This window comes from Protopterus annectens, chromosome 6.part0 (genome assembly GCF_019279795.1).
Source record: "Protopterus annectens isolate FY-2018-M chromosome 6.part0, PAN1.0, whole genome shotgun sequence".
In the NCBI taxonomy this organism is placed as follows: domain Eukaryota; kingdom Metazoa; phylum Chordata; order Ceratodontiformes; family Protopteridae; genus Protopterus; species Protopterus annectens.
This window is the reverse complement of record NC_056737.1, coordinates 14,830,526-14,849,726: the sequence shown is the minus strand read 5'-3', so window position 1 is coordinate 14,849,726 and position 19,201 is coordinate 14,830,526. Positions and strand designations below refer to the sequence as shown.

The 19,201-nt window shown below is 38.7% G+C and overlaps 1 protein-coding gene across 3 annotated transcripts in view; it reads left to right on the top strand.

Annotated features, from left to right (window-relative positions):
* Positions 1–18,958, top strand: part of COCH (cochlin) — a 382,700-nt gene extending 363,742 nt beyond the window's left edge. For all 3 annotated transcript variants that reach the window (XM_044073810.1, XM_044073808.1, XM_044073809.1), the window contains exons 11-12: positions 13,488–14,004; positions 18,072–18,958. In XM_044073810.1, the coding sequence (XP_043929745.1) occupies positions 13,488–14,004; positions 18,072–18,247 (693 nt within the window). In that variant the 3' untranslated portion in view covers positions 18,248–18,958. The remainder of the gene's footprint in view (positions 1–13,487; positions 14,005–18,071) is intronic.
* The last annotated feature ends 243 nt before the right edge of the window (positions 18,959–19,201 follow it).

Below are 19,201 nucleotides of genomic sequence, written 5' to 3'. Positions count from 1 at the left end.
ACATCTTTTGGAAATTCCAAAGTTCAAGATGCTTACTCTGCAACAGCTAATTCAATGCTCTCTCAGGGCCTGGATGGTGACATTGGACTTAAAGGAAGCCTATTTGCATATCCCTATCAGACAAGAACGCAGGAAATTCCTCAGGTTCAAGGCAGGTTCGAGGCACTTTCAATTCTCTGTTCTGCCCTTTGGTTTATCTACTGCCCAGAGTCTTCACCAAGTGCCTGGCACCAGTAGTGGCTTACTGCAGACTTCAGGGGATCCAGATTTACCCCTATTTGGACGACTGCCTTATTCAGGCAGACAGCAAAGATCTTCTGCTTCAACATCTGGACTTTGTTCAACGTCTTCTCCTACTACTGGGATTCTCAGTGAACATAAAAAAGTCACATTTGATCCTTCTCAACAAATGGTATTCTTGGGAGCCCTCTTAAATACAACCTTACAAAGGGCCTACCTCACTCCAGAAAAACAAACTCAGCTGGCTTCTACTTTCAACACCTTGGCAACTCTATCTCCAGCTCACTGCAAGAAATTCCTGCAGGCTCTGGGCTACATGGCTTCCTGCATTCTGTTGATTCCAAACGCAAGGCTTCACATGAGAAAGCTTCAATGGTATCTGAAAAGTGTATGGTCACAGCACTACCACAATCTGGATATTCTGATTCCTCTGATCCCCTGCCTCCAGAAGGAGTTCCTCTGGTGGTCCAGGCCATGCACGTTAAACGAAGGAAAACCTTTTCGTCTCCCTCAGCCTACTGAAATCCTAACCACGGACGCCTCGGATTATGCTTGGGGAGCACACTTTCTAGACAATTGCCAGCAGGGAACCTGGACAAAGGACCATCTTCACTGGCACATCAATCTGAAGGAAATGTTGGCAGTTCAAAATGCCCTTTAGCCTTCAAAACCTTTTACAACCAGGGCCTCTGCTAATTAAGACAGACAACACCACGGTCATGTGGTACATCAACAAGCAGGGGTTCTCATTCATACCCCTTTGCAGACTAGCTATGGGTTTATGGGACACAGCTCTAAATTTGAATCTGCATCTCCAGGCTCAATTCATTCCAGGGAAACAGAATCTCTTAGCAGACAGCCTGAGCAGAAACATTTCAGATCCTCACGAATGGATGCTAGACACCAACTTGTTCAACAGGATTACTGCAGTTTGGGGATGTCCCCAGATAGATCTGTTTGCATCCCATCTCAATCATCAGCTGCCCGCTTTTGCACCAGGTCCTTCCACAAAACAGCATGGAGAGTGGATGCCCTGTCCTTCAGCTGGAGAAGCCTGTCAGCATATGCCTTCCTCCTCTTCCTCTACTGCCTCGGGTACTACTGAAGATAAAGCAGGACAAGCCCAAGTTCCTCATCTTGATTGCTCCAAATTGGCCTCGACAGTTTTGGTATCCAACCTTAAAGCTCCTGTTCTCGGGCCTCCTTGGATTCTTCCACTGAATCCTTCGCTTCTGTCCCAGCATCAGGGTCAGTTACTACATTCCAATCTCAAGACCCTTTGGCAGCTTGGCTCTTCAAAGGAATTTGATTTCCTCTAGTCTTCCCAAACAAGTTTTGGATGTTCTTTTGGAAGCTAGGCGGCCTAGCATTAGGAAATCTTATGCCTCTAAATGGAAGAGGTTTTCTATTTGGATGCAGGACCGGGCTCTGATCCTCAGGTTCCTGATCTCTCCTCTATTTTGCTTTACCTTCGAACTTTTATCTAAAGGACTTTCCTTTTCTTCCATTAAGATTCATGCTTCTGCTATCTCTGCATTTCAGTTCTGATCCTCCTGTTTTCACATCCTTTGGTGAAGCAGTTCTTGAGAGGGGCTAAAAATTTGCCTCCAAGGACCCCTCCTGTCCCTGCCTGGGATCTTAATTATGTTTTAGAAAAACTTACTTTGCCTCCTTTTGAGCCTGCTGCATCTTCAGATATTAAATTTCTATCCTGGAAGACTGTTCTTTTGTTAGCATTGACCTCTGCCAGAAGGGTCTCAGAGTTGCAAGCTCTCATGGCTGTGGAACCATACCTTATTTTCCATCAGGACAGAGTATCCTTGAGGACCAATCCTACTTTCATGCCTAAGGTGATTTCGAAAGTGGCTTTGAATCAGACAATTCACCTTCTACTTTCTTTCCAAATCCTCAAAATAAAGGGAAAGGATTTTGCATTCATTGGATGTGCACAGACAATTCACGATTTTACTTGGACAAGACTAAAGATTTCAGAAAGTCTAACCAATTGTTTGTTTCCTTTGCTTCCAGTTCTCTTGGAAAACCTATTTCTAAACAAACTATTTCCAAATGGATTGCTTATGGAATCAGATTTTGTTACACTCATCATGGGAAACAGTTTCCAGGGACCATTAGAAGTCATTCTACTAGAGCAGCTGCTACTTCTACTGCTTTCCTCAGAGGAGTCCCTACCAAGGATATCTTGGAAGCTGCCACTTGGGAGTTCTGTGCATACTTTTCCAAGCACTACAATCTCCCTTGTTTTCTAAGTCTAGGGCAGGCTTTGCCTCTGCTGTCTTGCAGGGTATTCTTGCCTCCCTTCTTCTATCTAAAGCCTCCTCCTCTCTACACTGCTTTGGGATTCCACCCTACAGTTATGACTGCAACAGTGAAACCACGAAGAACATAGTACAGTTGTGTACACCTACCATAAATGTAGATGTTCGAGTGTCTTCACTGTTGCAGTCGGGCTCCCTCCCTCCTATCCCCTCTTTCTCTCATATTTGTGGTGTATTTGTGTTTCCTTGTTGGATTCATTTTTGATTTGTTGGGGACTTCTGACATCTAGGGCAAGAAAGGCTGGAGAAGATGGCGTCGGCTGAGGGCTATGTACCAAGGCATCCTGACGTCAGGATACTAGCTTATACAGCCGACGCCGGACCCAGACTTTGGGATTCTGGCCAACCTCGGGCTGCCTGCCGGCAGGAGCACCCTACAGTTATGACTGCAACAGTGAAGACACTCGAACATCTACATTTATGGTAGGTGTACACAACTGTACTTTTTTTTTCTGAGTTGCATGGGTATACACTCCCAATTTTGTTCTTAGACTTAGTTTGAGCTGTTGCTCATGATGTAAGGGAAGGAATGTATTGAAAATGCATCTGGCAACCTGTTAAATTACAAGAGATATACTGCGATTGCCATGAAACACCATATAGCAAAGGTTGTAAGAATTCAAAAGACAAGTTTATAACACATTTGTTAACAGCATGGGACAGCCTACCAGAAGCAAGTACCTTTTCAGGAGCAGCCCAGGAGTACTGCCTGGTGAAATGAGTCACACAGAAGATAAAAGGTGGCAGAGGGAATCAAACCCTGTAGCACCAGAAGAAGATCAATAACAGTTAATAGCCTTACTCATCTGCACTAAGTGTCAGACAAATTGTTGTAGCTCAAAGACACTGCATTTTATACCTGCATGCCTGCGGAAAAACAAGTTAAATTAAAATGTATTCATAGTTAAAATATTAAAATTAAACTTGTGCACATCACACATGGTCAACATTCAACAAAACAAGGAAACCAAAGATCATAACCAAAGAAAATTACTTGTATGATGATGTTCCTGTTTACTACAATTGATTCCTTCCTTTATACCATTACTACTGTGGGATGCAGGAACCAAGTACTTACACACCTGACCAACAATTACAGACCCTTGTATTACTGTGTACTGGTCAGATGCTTGCTAATTATCCAATGAATGAAAAAAACACAAAAATAATCACCTACAGTGCACTTTTGTGAGAACCATTCAGTACATCCCATTTCAACCTCATGACCTCCCAACCTCTTAGCTCAAGAATCAGAGCAAAAAAACTAAAGTCAAAAACTGATTGTAAATATTAGTCTTATCATAGGAAAGTACTTTTTTAATGATCCTAAAGGGCTTTCTAAGCTTAGCTATGCACCCCAAGAATATTAGAAAGGTACTGGTCCCTTGGGTTTTGTAAGCGGTATATAAACTCAGGAATGGGTGGTTGAGTATTTACAAGCTTGCTCTCTCTAATAGAGATTTAGTTGCCAGACCCAGGTTAAATTTGATTTCCAATCCACTGCTCCAAGTTTTGCTTGAATAACTGCAGGTAAGACCTTTTCTTTGCATAGATAGAGGTAGCCTCTGAGACACATACCTGTTCCTCCAACATGTCTTATTTATTATTTATTTATTTATTTGCAGTCTGTTGACTGGGAAAGTCCACTGGGACCAGTGAGCCCGTTTTCATTGGAGGCCCGAGGAGAAAAGCTCCAACAAAGCCAAAATACAGTAAAAATCCAGAATACAAGTGATTAAACAGAATACAAATATGCGTCTTGTTTATTTTTCAGGTAAGGTTTAGATCCCTAGATCAAGTGTTTCTGATACTATTTGTTTTATTGATGTGCAACAGAACCATTAAGGCTGGATAAGAGAATGCTTTGTAGACCATGCATAGGTTACCTCTTAGCAACCTGTAGAAGTCTACAAGAAGGACAAGGCTTTGAGGTGGTCTGCATAGCACTTGTTTTCTAAACAATGTATTATTTTTGTGAGTAACCTCTGTAGATGGTCCAGTTACATATGCCTGTTCTTGTAGTTACTGAAAGGGGCATGTTACACAATGACTGGTCTTATGAGGGCAGAGAGCAATGGAACAATGACATCTCTGGCTCTGAATACCATACCCTTGCTTATAAATTGTGCAACACAGAATAATTAATCTATACACATTATCATCAAAGGCCAAGTTACTGTCTACATGCATTCCCAAATCCGTGACTTCTGGGTCTTCTTTTAGGGGTGTTTTATCAATGTAGTAATTGTTGGAGTGGGTGTCTTACCAAAAGATACTATTATGGACTTTTTGGCATTTAGTTTAAGACTGTGACACCAGCACCAGCTATTGTCTGTGTCAGGCCTTCTTGGAGGGTATATGTGTCAGCTGGGGGGGGGGGGGCAGCTAATTTGCAATCATTGGAGAACTTGATTGGCCAGAGGTCTTTGACATTATCCTGGACTTCAGAGAAGTAGATGCCAAATAGGACCAGTCCATTTTCTGTGCCCTGAGGCACACCATTTTTGACCAGCCTTTTTATGGAGTTAGACTCCCTCCTAATTGCTTGGGTTATATGTGTAAGCTAGTTAGCTATCTAGTGGGTGATGTAATGGTTTATAACTAATTCAGTGAGCTTGTTTGCAATGCCCAAGTGGGATATTATGTTGAATACTTTCACAATGTGAAGATAGGCAGTATGTACCATCTTGCCATCATCTATTGCTTTGGTGACCTTGAAGTCCACCAGTTTGAATAGGCATGATCTGCCCTTGATTAAACCTTTCCATAACATTATATATTAGACTAATCAGGCTTATGGGTTGATAGTTTCCAGGTCCATAGAGGGCCTACCCTTAAGCAGTGGTATAACCATTGCTGTCTCCATTCTACCAGCACAAAGCCTGTTTGAAAGTTATGGTTAAATAGTGATTCTAGTGGAGCCAACAGTTCATGATTCATGCTATTAAGAAGCCATTCTGGGATATTATTGGGGCCCATTGATGGAGCACTCTTGGCCTTGGTGAGTGCCTTGAGGACATGTTTCCTTGTGATAGCTGGAGGATTTATGGTTTGGGGTATTTATTGAGGAGTGTCTTGAGGGGGGGCGGGCTAAATTGGACCTACATTTATTGAACAGTTGATTTGCTATATCTTCCAGTTCAGTAAAAGTGGCTTCATTTATAGTTAAATCACTACATTGTTGTGTATTGCTTTTGAAGTTGTGGACATAGTTGAAGAAAGCATTGTCACTGTCCTTGGCCTTAAAGGCTATTCCTACCTCAAATCTGGCTTTTGTATACATGATAATCCCCATGAGTTTTTTGTTCAAACTGATGAGGGAGTTTTTTTTTTTATCTTGCTGGGCATTGGACATCCTAAATTTCTTCCTTTTGTTTGCACAGTCTGTTGATGTTTGGATTCCACTAGGGTGGCTTGTTTTTTGAGTTAGTCCAAACCTTGATACAGGTGGGTACAGCTGTCTCTCTGCAGCTGTTAATATGATTATACAGAGTTTCCATGAACAATTCCACACAAACAGTGGTGTTCTCTGGGTTTGGAGGGACTTAGAATTTTGCCAGGGTGTCACATAATAATAGGATGTTTGCCTTAGAATAATTCCTAAAAGTTCCAAGGTTAGCTGGTGTTCTGGGTTTTATTTTTATTTTTAAGAAGACACCTTTATGATCCAATCTGAACAGGGAGGACAGTACACTAGGGATGGTGCAGTGTTCTCCCATGTTTATGAGGACCAGGTCAAATATGTTTGCCCTGTTAATGAATGTATGGACTAGCTGGTCCAAGGCAGTTATGTTTATAAAGTCCAGAAATTTCTGGACACTCATATTAGGGTATTTTTCTGATTCACAGCCTATAATAGAGTAGTTACAGTCACACATGAATATGATGTTAGGTTGAGTGGGAAATATCTGCAGTATATTTAAATGTATGTTGTGGTTTACTGGATCATGGAGGGGACCTATAGGTTGCAAGGCTATGATATGGGGCTTTGCTTATGGTAATTTGGACATGGAGAAGCTCAAGAGCTTCATACTGACTGACCAGCCTTGAGGTGTGTATGTTTTTGTTGTAAACTGAGACACCTCTACCTTTCATCTCTTCCTGTGCAGTAGGTGATCTAAACATGTGGAATGCATTGCAGCTCTGCTCTGCCGGGATGCTGTCCACAGCTTTAAAAAGTGCCTCAATAACTGCATACATGTCTACATTCCCCAGGGTAAGGAGAGCCTGCAGGTGGCGGAGTTTCTAGTTTAGGTTCCTGGCACTGAGGAGTAACACCTTAAATGTTTTTCATGTTGGTTTTTCTATGTCAGAAGGTTTCTCAGACTGGCAATACCTAAACATGGCACTATTGCGAGGACAAGGTTTTAGCCAATGTATAGAAGCCTAATGGGGACAGGTGCAGACCATCCCTGGCAAAACAGCATGGTCTGTCTTCCATATCCTCCCAGGCTGACAAATATTGTACACCCTTCGGGTGACACCAACACCTAAGCCAACTTGTTAAAGTCAGTTACCTTCTCTTTATATTGTGGCATCCCTGGGGAGTGCTCAGTCAAGGGAGATTTAATTTATTTATTTATTGATATTTGATTACCAGGAAAGTCTGACTTGGTAGGGGCCATTTTTGGTGGAGGCCCTGGGAGAAAACCTCCAAAGTATTACAAAACATTTTAAGAACAATAATTTTAGTTTTTAAAAATAACTATGAAAACATTGGTTAGGAATCGATACAAGTTATATGACAATGAATTAATAGTTAGAGAAATTTTAGCCATTTTATAGAGAAATTAAAGGTAATTTAGTATAATACAAATAGGAATTGCAGTACAAAGTGACCGAAAAGTAGGCTTATTTTATACCTAGAGAGAAAGCAGGGGAGAGAAATTGGTAGAAGTAAGGAAATTACCGAAGAAGGAAGAGTAAGGAGATGTAAGGTATGAGTAGGTATTTGTTCACATTTAGGGATGTAATTTATCTTGGAGTTAAGACAGCTTTTGGCTAGGAAGTTCTTTCAGAATGGTTTTGAAGAATTTGAGGGAGGGTCTTGAACTGATGAATATAGATAAGGAATTGTAGGACTTAGCAACATGGTACAAGTGCAGACAATGCCCAGCAGGTTTGAGTGGTTAGTGTACAGACAGGAGTTTTGGTCACTAGATTATTTTCATTGACTTGGAAGATAGTGTAGAATGTTATTTACTGCTGGACAAGCAGGTGGATTCTGAATAATTCTGTAGATGGTAAGTAGCTCTGTATATGTTAGTGGATGGGGTAGGTCAAACCAATTTAGGCTTTTTAGTACTATACAGTGGCGGGTTCTGAAAGGGGTATTGGCTACAAATTTAGCATCTTTTTTATAGCATTGTCCTAGTTTTGATTTTTGTGATGCCTGAAGGTTAGTAAGGATGGGAGTGCAATAAAGAAGTGTGGGGAAGAGATAAGTAGTGGCAAGTTTAGCTTTAGTTGTGTCAGTGAGAAAGTTTTTGGCTCTATAAAGCATCCCTAGTTTTTGATGATTTTTTCTTATGTCAAATTTAATATTATTATCCAATGTTATCCCTAATAATTTGCTATGACAAGTGACTTCAATGGTTATATTATCAAGAGAGAGGACTTTTTTTGTTTTTTTTTTATGGGAGAGGGATTTGGGGAAAAAGTAGAAGTGTGTTACTTTTTTTTTTTTTTTATAGGGTTTGAGCATGATTTCTGAGCAACAAAGTCATGTTCCAGTTGCTGATAAAGCTCCTGAGTAATTTTTGGGGGGTGTGCTACATTGTCAAGAAAGTGTTGAAGAAGGCAAGAGTGTGGGACTGAATCAAGAGAGTTGGCAACAGTTAACACAATACCCCTATTCCATGTAGAAAAAATGGGGAAAAAGCAGATGATGATGATGATGATGATGCATTGTCAGATGTGCAAATGAGCATAGACTCATCTGCATACTGTATTAGGGAGGCTTGTTGTGTGGATGTGTGGAGAGTGTTGATGACAATGTTAGAGAGGGGGACCAAGGATATAGATTTTTGGTTTACCAAAGATGTCTGGGAGGTATATAGAGAGGGTGGTATGCCATTTTACTGACTAATACTTATTTAACAGATAGCATTTGAACCATAGAAGGGTAGGCTGAGAGAGAGACACATAATGATGTCAAATTATAACAGAGAGTAAAAAGTTTATAGCCATTACAAAGCAATTATCAGAGAGGTACAAGGTAGAACTGGCTTCCTTTCATTTCCTGAATGCAGAAACCTATCAGCCAGGAAGTTTAAGTAACTGATATATACAGTGTAACCTACTGGTTAAAAGAAAAGACAGTGGCCAGCTTAGTAAGTGATCCTTAGACACCAAGGACAATTCTGTCAAGGGGCTGTTAAAAACTAATTTCCAGCACAGGCAGACATGTATTTGACTAGATGAACATAATGCATGGCAAGGTTCTTCCAGTTAAATTTGCTTACATTGTACAGACAAAATTCTTAGTGAAAATGTTTGGGAGTTGGCCCTTGTGGCAGAGCTTATACAGTGTCAGGTTCGGATGTAATGATCAGAGGCTGTGAAAAGGAAAAGAAAATAGAAAAACTCTACTAAACTGTCATATTATATTTAAAAAGTTAATGCTTATTATAAAAAGAGATGGAGGAAGGACCACAATGATTCGGAGCAAGAGAATATGGGGAACATATAAGAACAGAGAGATGGTAAAAAAAAAAGTCTATGAATGTAAACTGAAAGTAAGTTAGCAGGAGGTATATTGACAGAGAACCGCTGTAATACAGTATATATACAGAGCTGTATAGACCATGTTATAACATAGCACTACACTTGTACGCACAATGTAAAACCATCAGTTAGTAACATTCATGGGATTAACCAGTATATCAAAAGATTGTTTTTTTATATAATCTCAAACCACCAGGAATTAGTAGTGCCAGAGGTGAGATGGCAGTCCATATTTAAATGGCTGTCTGACCTTGTAGTACTGAATGTTTCTTTATGCATCCCTAACGTAGGGCATCACATTCAACAAGGAAGTAAACATTCTCACATATGCATGCAAAGAAATCAGTGTGTGTGTATGTACATCATTTTTTTCTGTGCCAGGGACTAGTCTCAAATCTCCACTAGAGAGTACACCTACAGATAACTTCCCTGCATCATCTTCCATAAAGGACCACAGCAGACAGCAAGCTGCTTAAGACCTGGGACCCAATTCCAAAGCTTTGCTCTTGGAATAAGTGACTTACTCTAGTGTAAGGCTTACCTATAAAATAAGCTTATACCAGAGTAAGTCACAGTACACTGAGAGCAGCTCTTCTGAAATCAAGTCACAAGCTGTTCTGGGTGGTCTTTTTCTTTTTTCCTTTTTTTAATATTTGGCTGTTGTATTAACAATTACTTTCCTTACAATCTCTAGTGCAGTCCCCATGTACGGTGCACTGAATTCTTCTGATGGTCAGTATGCTTTGATTATTTTCATATTTGTTTGCTCATTTAACAACCAGCTCAACCCAGAACCAGGAACTGCAATGACCTGAAATCAGCATTATAATTTGCAACTTTACCATAGCCCCATTGTGATACAGCTTCAATGATCTTATCTTCTGTCTGCTTCCCTTTAACCAGAATTTCTAGCATAGGATACCATCAGTTTGTGGCTCCTTAATTATCTCACCATAACATTATCATACATCTCATTTATTATTGTGTGTCAATCATCCTACTTCTTGCTATGTCTTTATTTCATATCTTCTCTTTCAATATTCTTCAGTTCCTCCATCAGTTTTATAACTCTTCTATGTCTGGTTTCTGATTAGTTGTCCACTTTGTAGTTATCTATTTCCTAGCTAATGTTAATAATAAAACTACCACCGCTTTTACATATCCTCCCAATTTAAATGGTAACTAGTCTCACCCATTTAACATCCCCCGCCATTATTTTCTCTTTAACAGCAACCACTCTCTTTCATGTGTCCGCTCTCCATCCATTTTTATTTCCTCTTACCTTCATCCCCCACCCCAGTGCTATTTAAACTCTATCTTTTTTAAGTTTTTCTCTAGCTCCATTCTCTAATGTATTATGTGCAATCCTTTTTAAGTTATATCACATCCTTGCATGACTATGCCTGGTAGTGTTTTAGTTCCTGCCTCTAATAGGCTATACTTATGCTACTAAGACTAGCACATTTAACATTCTTACCTCTTACATTGAGGCTTGTAAAACATTACTCAGGTAACCATTTGAAATATCTGGTCCTGGTAGAGTGAGACCTGAAACATGAAGACTGGCCAAAATTTGGAGTTATATATACTAAGTCTGAGATGGCATTTCTAGGAATATTCCCTTTTTCACTGAGGCATGGCAATCTCAGAGTTGCTATATATATATATATATATATATATATATATATATATATATATATATATATATATATATATATGTGTGTGTGTGTGTGTGTGTGTGTGTGTTGGGGGCTGCCTGGGGTTTATCTCCCCTGAAAACAACAAGTTTACAGGAGAACAGTGATCTTCGGGATTCCTGAGTTTTCTGTTTTTTTTTTAACTTGTTGGGATTCGACATTACAGGTACTGACATTTCAATATGGAGCCCATTATTCATTCAATCAACACAAAACAGATTTGTTATTTTCTATTATAGTCTTTGAATATTTTATTCAAACTTTTATTCCTCCTACTGCATAATCACATCAGTTTTGATGAACATTTTTTCCTTTCTGGTCAAGTGTCACACTTATGCACAGTCTTTCTGCATATTAATCACCACAAAACATGATTATTCTTGTCCTTCACAGTCTTTAAACTACTTATCATACTTTTAATCTTTTCCTGCATGATCAGTCATACCTCTCTACCTGTTACTACAAGAAATCTGGACAAAGCCCGACAAAATGGGGGGACAAAGGACCAAAATTAGGGACATATTTTAAATATTGCTCTTATAAAGCTACTAGAGTGGCAGGTTTTGTTTTAACATACATTTTCTGAAAGATTTGATGTCTGAAACTGAAATGTATGTTATTATTTAGTGACTTCAAGCCTCAGATAATCTCAGTGATTTGCCAGAAAACCACAAATTTTATGAGGAACACCCCAAAAATATGAGCCAAAAATGTGGACATTTTGTGAAAATCTGGACAGTGGAGAGGTCATCAGTTTACTGACTTACATTTTCTTTTCAGCCACATCTCAAGTTTTCCCTCATTCGTTTGCTTTGTTTTTCCATCTCCCTCTTTCTCTCCTGCATTTTCCGTCAGAAAACTGACAAGGGTTTCATGGGCTATTTGTGTCTGTCTCACTGGACCAAGTCTAGGTGTTGATTCCTCTCCGTCACTCCCATCCTCCTTAGTACCGTGTTGCATATACTGTCTGTGTCTGTCAATCTCCTCAATGCATGTGTTGGCTTCCACAAAAGTTTATGGACCAGCTGGTAAAAAAACACTCAAAAAATTTCAGCTTGTATACCTGGCAATGTTTAAAAATTTAACTGTTTACATAGTTTAGACAAGCTTTTTTTTTCTTGTCCCCACTGCATAATCCTGATCCTTCTTTCACCCACTCACATGATCTTTCCATTTTGCCATAGTTCAGTTATGAGCTGTTACTTCAATTGATAGCTCTGTATTTTGATTATTACTGGTCTTGAGTAATGAGCCAATAACCCTGCTGCCATGTAAATTCTACCTACCCTGTTCAGAAATATTTTTTCATGAGGCAGTGCAGTTCATTAACTCATGTGCTCGATCATAAATCTCTTGCCATCTTTCAGCGCTGCTCCTTTGGGGACACCTATGAAATGTAGCTTTTTCTCAGTTCTCTGTCCTCCATCTCAATTAACTTCTCCTTTATCTCTTCATATGATGCTTCCAGTTCTGTGACCCTTAGAGTGTACTAGATTTCAACCATCTTTAATGCCTCTATAACATCAGTGTGTGTTACTCATACATTTTCCATTTCCCCTAGTCTTTTATCTGTTTTATGTAATCTTGTAGTAAGACACTCATTTTCATCACTTCTTTGTATAGTTTATTCAGCTTTTCATGTACCTTTTCTATATCCGTGTTCTTCTGGATTCCTCTGTACTTTCTTGTTCTCCCTTCTCCACTTTATCTCACGCCTTCACTTCTTTCCGATTTTCTTCCTTCTTGTTTTCTACATTTTTATAATTGTTTTCTTCCCCTTCATCATGTAAGGCTTTATTTTATCATTTTTAGGGCTATGGATGTTATTTTTTAAAACAAGGCATTGCATTTAGCTTCTATATTCTTTATCTTCAAGGGGAGGGAAATTCCCGCAGGCACCATACCAAAGTCTTTCTGTTTCTTCTTTTGACATGTAGGACTAAAACACTCTTTCCTCATGCCACTGGATCAGCTAAGTTTATGAGGTATAGTTATCATATATTTAAACTATAGATAATACCTGCTACTGGATCATGAAAACCGCCTGCATATACCATTCTGTCAGTCAAGGGTATAGCCAGGCAGACATCATTCATGTCCTAGCATGCACTTTGTAACAATAATTTTGTGCAATGATTTTTTTTTAAGTCACATATTTTGTTAAATATTTTTTTTTTCATAGTACCTCATTACCTATTTTATTTCAGTGTTGACAAGATGCGCTAATAGAAAAACATGCACTTTCACCTGGGGGAAAACATATTCTGGAAGGTGGTGCACAGTTTCAAAACTCCTGGCTATGCCTCTACCTCCAGTACTTCTTTTAATGTGTTGATGCCTTGAGAATCATGTTAATAGTGAGAGAGAGAGTGGCTTATTACTGAGGTGCCTTCAGTTACTATGAATTCTCTGTAAGATTTAAATATGCACCAACTGTGTCAGAATACCCTCAAAACCTAATCTAGAAATATGCCTTTTGTCTCAACAGATTGTCTGCCGAAACAATGGGTTCTTCTCTTACAACATACCTAGCTGGTTTGGTACAACTAAGTATGCCAAACCCCTGGTGCAAAAAATATGTGCTCGTGAGCAAATGCTGTGCAGTAAGACATGCTACAACAACATCAACGTTGGCTTCCTTATTGATGGATCCAGCAGTGTGGGAGAAGTCAACTTCCGTTTAGTTCTCGAGTTCATCGTCAGTATTTCAACAGCCTTTGAGATTTCTGACATAGGCTCCAGAGTTGGGGTTGTGCAGTTCACCTATGACCAAAAGACTGAGATTGAATTTGCAGAGTATTCCGCAAAAGATGATCTGATCAGTGCTGTCCGACGAATCAACTACATGAGTGGAGGCACTGCTACTGGTGACGCCCTTCAGTATGCCAGCAGGTTCCTCTTCGGACCATTCAAAACTGGAACCCATAAAAACTACTTGATAATTATCACTGATGGGCAGTCTTATGATGATGTTGGTGGTCCTGCTCAAGCAGCAAGGGAAGAAGGTAATGAACCCATCTTAATATTTATTTAATATCCAATTTCTGCATACTTTGCGTTATCCCCTCTCTACAACATTAAAGAAATTGATACAGACCTGACTTATTTAACACATTGATACACATTTGATTTAACACCTACCTTTTAGTTTAAATCATGCTCTACCTTTTCAAACTGTGTCATATCAAAGGAGTCCAATGTTCATGGTTTAAGCAACATTTCAAATGCTAATTCTGAAATGGAGATAAAACACAGCATCTGTGAAATGCCACTGTCCTCTCCAATTAGAACAGCAAACAAAGTTCCAAAAACTATGAAGACAGGCCAGGATTACAGTCAAGAGATGCAAAATCCAAGTTCTGTAAAAAGCAACAAAACCAATAGCCTCATGTCTGAGGTGAAATGATTAGGCAAAACAGCTGTACTTCTACAGGACTCAAACCAACAAACTCTCTCTGTCTCGCTCTCTGTGGAAGGGAGCACACATTTACCTAAGGATTGTTTTATATCGCATAGTTGAAATACACATTTCCTATCTCCACCACAGTTTTATAATCCCTTCCTAACCCATTTGACCTTCATCCATATATACCTAAATATTATGGCTGATGTATAAGTTATTAGCACCTGTTCTCACACATGGACTTGTCTTAATCCTGTTTTCTGATATAATCCCCCAGCTGTGTCCTCATACATTTAGAACATCACAGAGAGTGGTATTTCAGCTCATCTAGTTAACACAACCTTCAACAGCGAGTAAACAGGAAAAGCAAAATGGATTCCCATGGGTGACATGAGTAGCTCATCCCACCACCAAGAGAGTGATGGTAGGGCTGTAGATAATACTCTCAGTTGCCAGGATGCTGGTGTGGGCAAAAGGAGACATTATGGCTGCCTCTATAACAGCTCCTGCCCCATACAGTACTGGGATACAGTCCCTCATATGAGGAAATGAATGGGCTAAGTCTGACTGGGAATGATTTTATGGTCAGCAGGTATTAGGACAAAAATTCCCTGAGGGAGCAATTGTCCAAATGATGAAACTAATATATATTTTGTAGTTATAGATGGCAAGGTCAGAAAATGAACTGAAATTTGGAAAATGATGTACTCTACACTACAAACCTTCCCTGTCCTGTTCCTGTTTCCATTACATAAATCCCTCAGATCCAAGTCAGGTTACTACATCTTTCATTTCCATTAACACACATTGCTGAGTTCTGAAATTGTCCATGACTCACAATTTAACTTGCTATCTCATAATGCCACATCTGTTCCTTGAGCTTTTATCCATAGTCTGCTAATGATACCTGTAATTTTTAGTATAGACATTAACATCTGCATCATTCTGGAATTTCCCACACTTATTTCATTACCATACCACTCTCCACAGTTGTTGGCTAAAGTGTCCCATTTCACATTTATGAAAGTTTAGCATCTTCTTCCTTAACTCTGCCAAAAGCATGACACATAGTTTCCATATCAAGTTGTTCTCCATTTGTATTTGCGAACCAGCAGCGATTACAGCTTAGACATTTTCTTTTGGACCTTAATGGTCTAAAGTTTCATAGCTTTGTATATAGTGGCGAATATCTACTAGCATTTATATCTTCTGTTCTACTTCTCACTGTACTCAAACCTTATCACTATATGTTTAGGAGATGGTATCTATCTCTAACACTTTTTTCCCCTACCTACTTGACTTCAGGAAACAAAAAAGAATTATCAAAGCAATCTACAAATCTAAAAAAACTCAATTGGCTAGAACTTCAGAACATAATACTTCTACAACAATTAGTCATCACTTATAAAATTCTACATTACCCCTCCAGCACACCCATACTTAACCTCATCACCCCATATAAAAATCTCACTTCCCTTCGCTCAGCCAGTAAGCTTCTAGTAACTACTCTCAAATCCCACAATAAAGCAGGTGACTCCTTATTTGCCAACACTGTTGGATCATATTGGAATAAACTTCCCATATACCTGACCACCCTAAGCTCATCTCACCTTTTCAAAAAACAAATAAGAAACCACTTACAAACCCACTGGCTATGCCCATGCTCTAATCCTGACTGAGCTCAGCAAAATATTCCCCTATTTCCAGTTCCCCCCCCTTTTTCACTCCTACTGGTTGTTCTCAACCTTTGATTATGCCTATCCTGACCCACCTGCAGAATTTCTTTTTCTCTTTTTGCTCCTACTACATGCTATAACTCTGCATCTTGTCATCTTTTCTTTTTCTAGCTTTATGCAAATCTCTTCTATGCTTATCTCGTTCCTATACTAGTGCCCTGGCAAAAGTTGTTCTATTCTAAATTGTAAATAGTGTAAAGTTTATTTGACTCTCTATATGTCAGTTTATTTCAATTCTTCTTCCCTTACTAGTCAGTCTTATTCTAGCAATTATTACAAAAGAAGGTTGCCTCTCCATTGTTATTTTCTTGTTATAATACCTCTGCATTTCTCTACACCAATAACAACTTTGTCCTTTATTTGCTTGTATGTTTATATATTTTTGTTTGTTTGGTTCTGTTTTGATTTTTATTTTGATTGTTGTTCTTTTTATTGTAATTTACTAGTCTGTTAATGGAGCTTTTCTCCTCGGGCCTCTGCTGAAAATGGACATTGTATCCAGCCAGACTAGCCCGGTTAACAAATGTAAAATAAAATAAATAAATAAATAAAATCAAAGCCCAGCCATATTTCACAGCCCATTCCTTCTGTTATGGATCATGGCATAAAACTGCCATTATTATAGTATACCTTAATAAACTCTAGTCCACGTTTCATCTACTTTTTTTATATAAAATATTCAGAGTTTTGGGTGTTCAATGCTGCACATTGTTGGTTGAGTTTCTATCTTCATGAAGTCATGAGATCCTGGAAATTCTGTGTTCCTTATGCTTCACTTCTCTTTTTTGTGGCCTAACTCAAATGCTCTAAACCATACCTCAAAACTTTCCCTGATTTTGACTCAGATTTTATCTCAAAACTTTCCCTGATTTTGACTCAGATTTTATATCTGTTCCCCTGAATTCCTTGTAAAACTGGTGCTATGCTCTAAAGTCTACACATATAATATTCATGAAACAGAAGTGGCATATCCCAAACCCTTTACTGCTGATGAACAGGTTCCCCACCAATGTACCAGGGGTGGGAGGTTGGTATACTGGTTAAGGTGTTTCCCTTACAAACATAAGGTGCATGGTTTGATTCTCACATGGTGTAGTTGGCTAGGCTTAAAATGGCCCACAAGGGCAGTTAGCCTAGTACTAATCTACGAACCTATGAACATCTTGGTTTGCCACATTCCATATTTCTGAACTCAACTTCATATAGATGCTCTCTGTCTGGAATACCAGGGATTCTTGATGTACTAACACATTAGACCTCAGACATTTATGCACATGCAGGCAGAAGCAGGGCATTGCTGTATGAACTGAATTGGCAATAACATACTGGGAAACTTATCACAGTCCTTTGACCGATGCTGTAAGGGAAACATCCATAAAGGCTGATATACTCTGACCCTAAACTATCCTGAAGTCATGTAGAATCAGTGGTCCAAGCCCAGACAACTGGGTTGAGAGGGAGACTACTTCCATCTGCACTTCTGACCCCCAATCCATAAGGATACAGAATGACCAGTGACCTTCCTTTGGAATAGATATCCGTGTCTCCATATGTAAGCACATTTACTGCTAGCTGAATTATTTTATATTATAGCACAATGAATTTAAAAAAGTCTCAGGTAAAGATTACTATGTATGAAACTTCTGCATCCTGATTTGAGTTAAAAATGTGGTGCTTGGGACAGTATACTGATGATGTGAAGCCTAAGGAAAAAGTGTTGAATAGCAGAAAGTATCTGCACTATTAATGAAAAATTGTAACTGGCAAATTAACTAATACAGAGGAGAGTGAACAGCTCTTGACAACTGAAACTACTACGTGGTAAACTAGAAAGGCACTTTTGAAAGTAGTGGGTTTTTTTTTTTTTTTTTTGCTTATGCATGTCATATACTGTTTCCTTATCGCACTTATCCACATTTCTATTTCTTTACAGGTATAACAATATTTTCTGTGGGCGTTGCCTGGGCACCACAAGAAGATCTCAGAGACATGGCTTCAGAGCCAAAGGAGTCGCATGTGTTTTTTACTAGAGAATTTACTGGCCTAGATCAGCATGTGCCTGAAATTGTTAAAGGCATATGCAAAGATTTTGTGGAGCAGCAACAGTAGAATTAAGGTGAATGTATTGGTACAGCTTTAAAAGAAGAGTCTCCAGATCGAGGACAAAAGACGTCCCATATTTTTGATATTTCTTCAACTATTAGCAGACTGTACAGCAAAATATATCACATTCTCTTGACTATGCAAGCTATACTAGGCTTATCTCTACGCACTTCTGGGGATATTGTGTGTCTTTATCAATGCAGTAGTAATGCAAAGCTTCTGGTGCAAACTAGAAATTTTCTTCTAAAACCAAAGCAGTTGCATCTGTTTATATGTTATAACTAACCATGATGTCAAATGCCTATAATTGTAAGCAGTTGTGAGTAATGTAAAGCATAAATCACCTGTGTATTTATCATGCATTCATTTTATTTTAGTAATTTTTAAATAACTTATGACTTGGAATATAGAGGCTTATATATTGTACTAAAGATTAATGTGTATTTTTCTATTGATCGATGTTTTGGTTCAGTTTTTAAGAATTCTCTCTGAAAAATTAGGAACATCAACATTTTGAATAGGCCTTTCTAAATGGGAAGTCAATAATTTACTTTGAATTGTAACAGTAAAAAGTACAATTTTTATGTATGAGTAATAAGCATTACTGTTCGTTGCAAAAAAAAAAGTTTAAGTGCTCTTTTTAAAAGAAAAAAACTTTTTTAAACACACTTAGTGTTTCAGTCCAATTAATTTAATAAAGCAAAATGTTTCATACCAGTTTTATATAGAACTGTCATTTAAGCTTGTCATTCAGTTCTGTATTTGTCCTGTCATGTGCATATTTTTATTCACTTTATTAATGATTAGAAACTGAGTATTTTTCATTTTTGAAGGAATATACATATTTCTCATGATTCATTAAAGAGGAGGTCTATGGAGAGTTTTGTGCACACAGAGGCAAAGAAAGCAATGCAATTCTTGTGAAAGGTTTTCCATTAGATGTTAACTTTATTCAGTTGT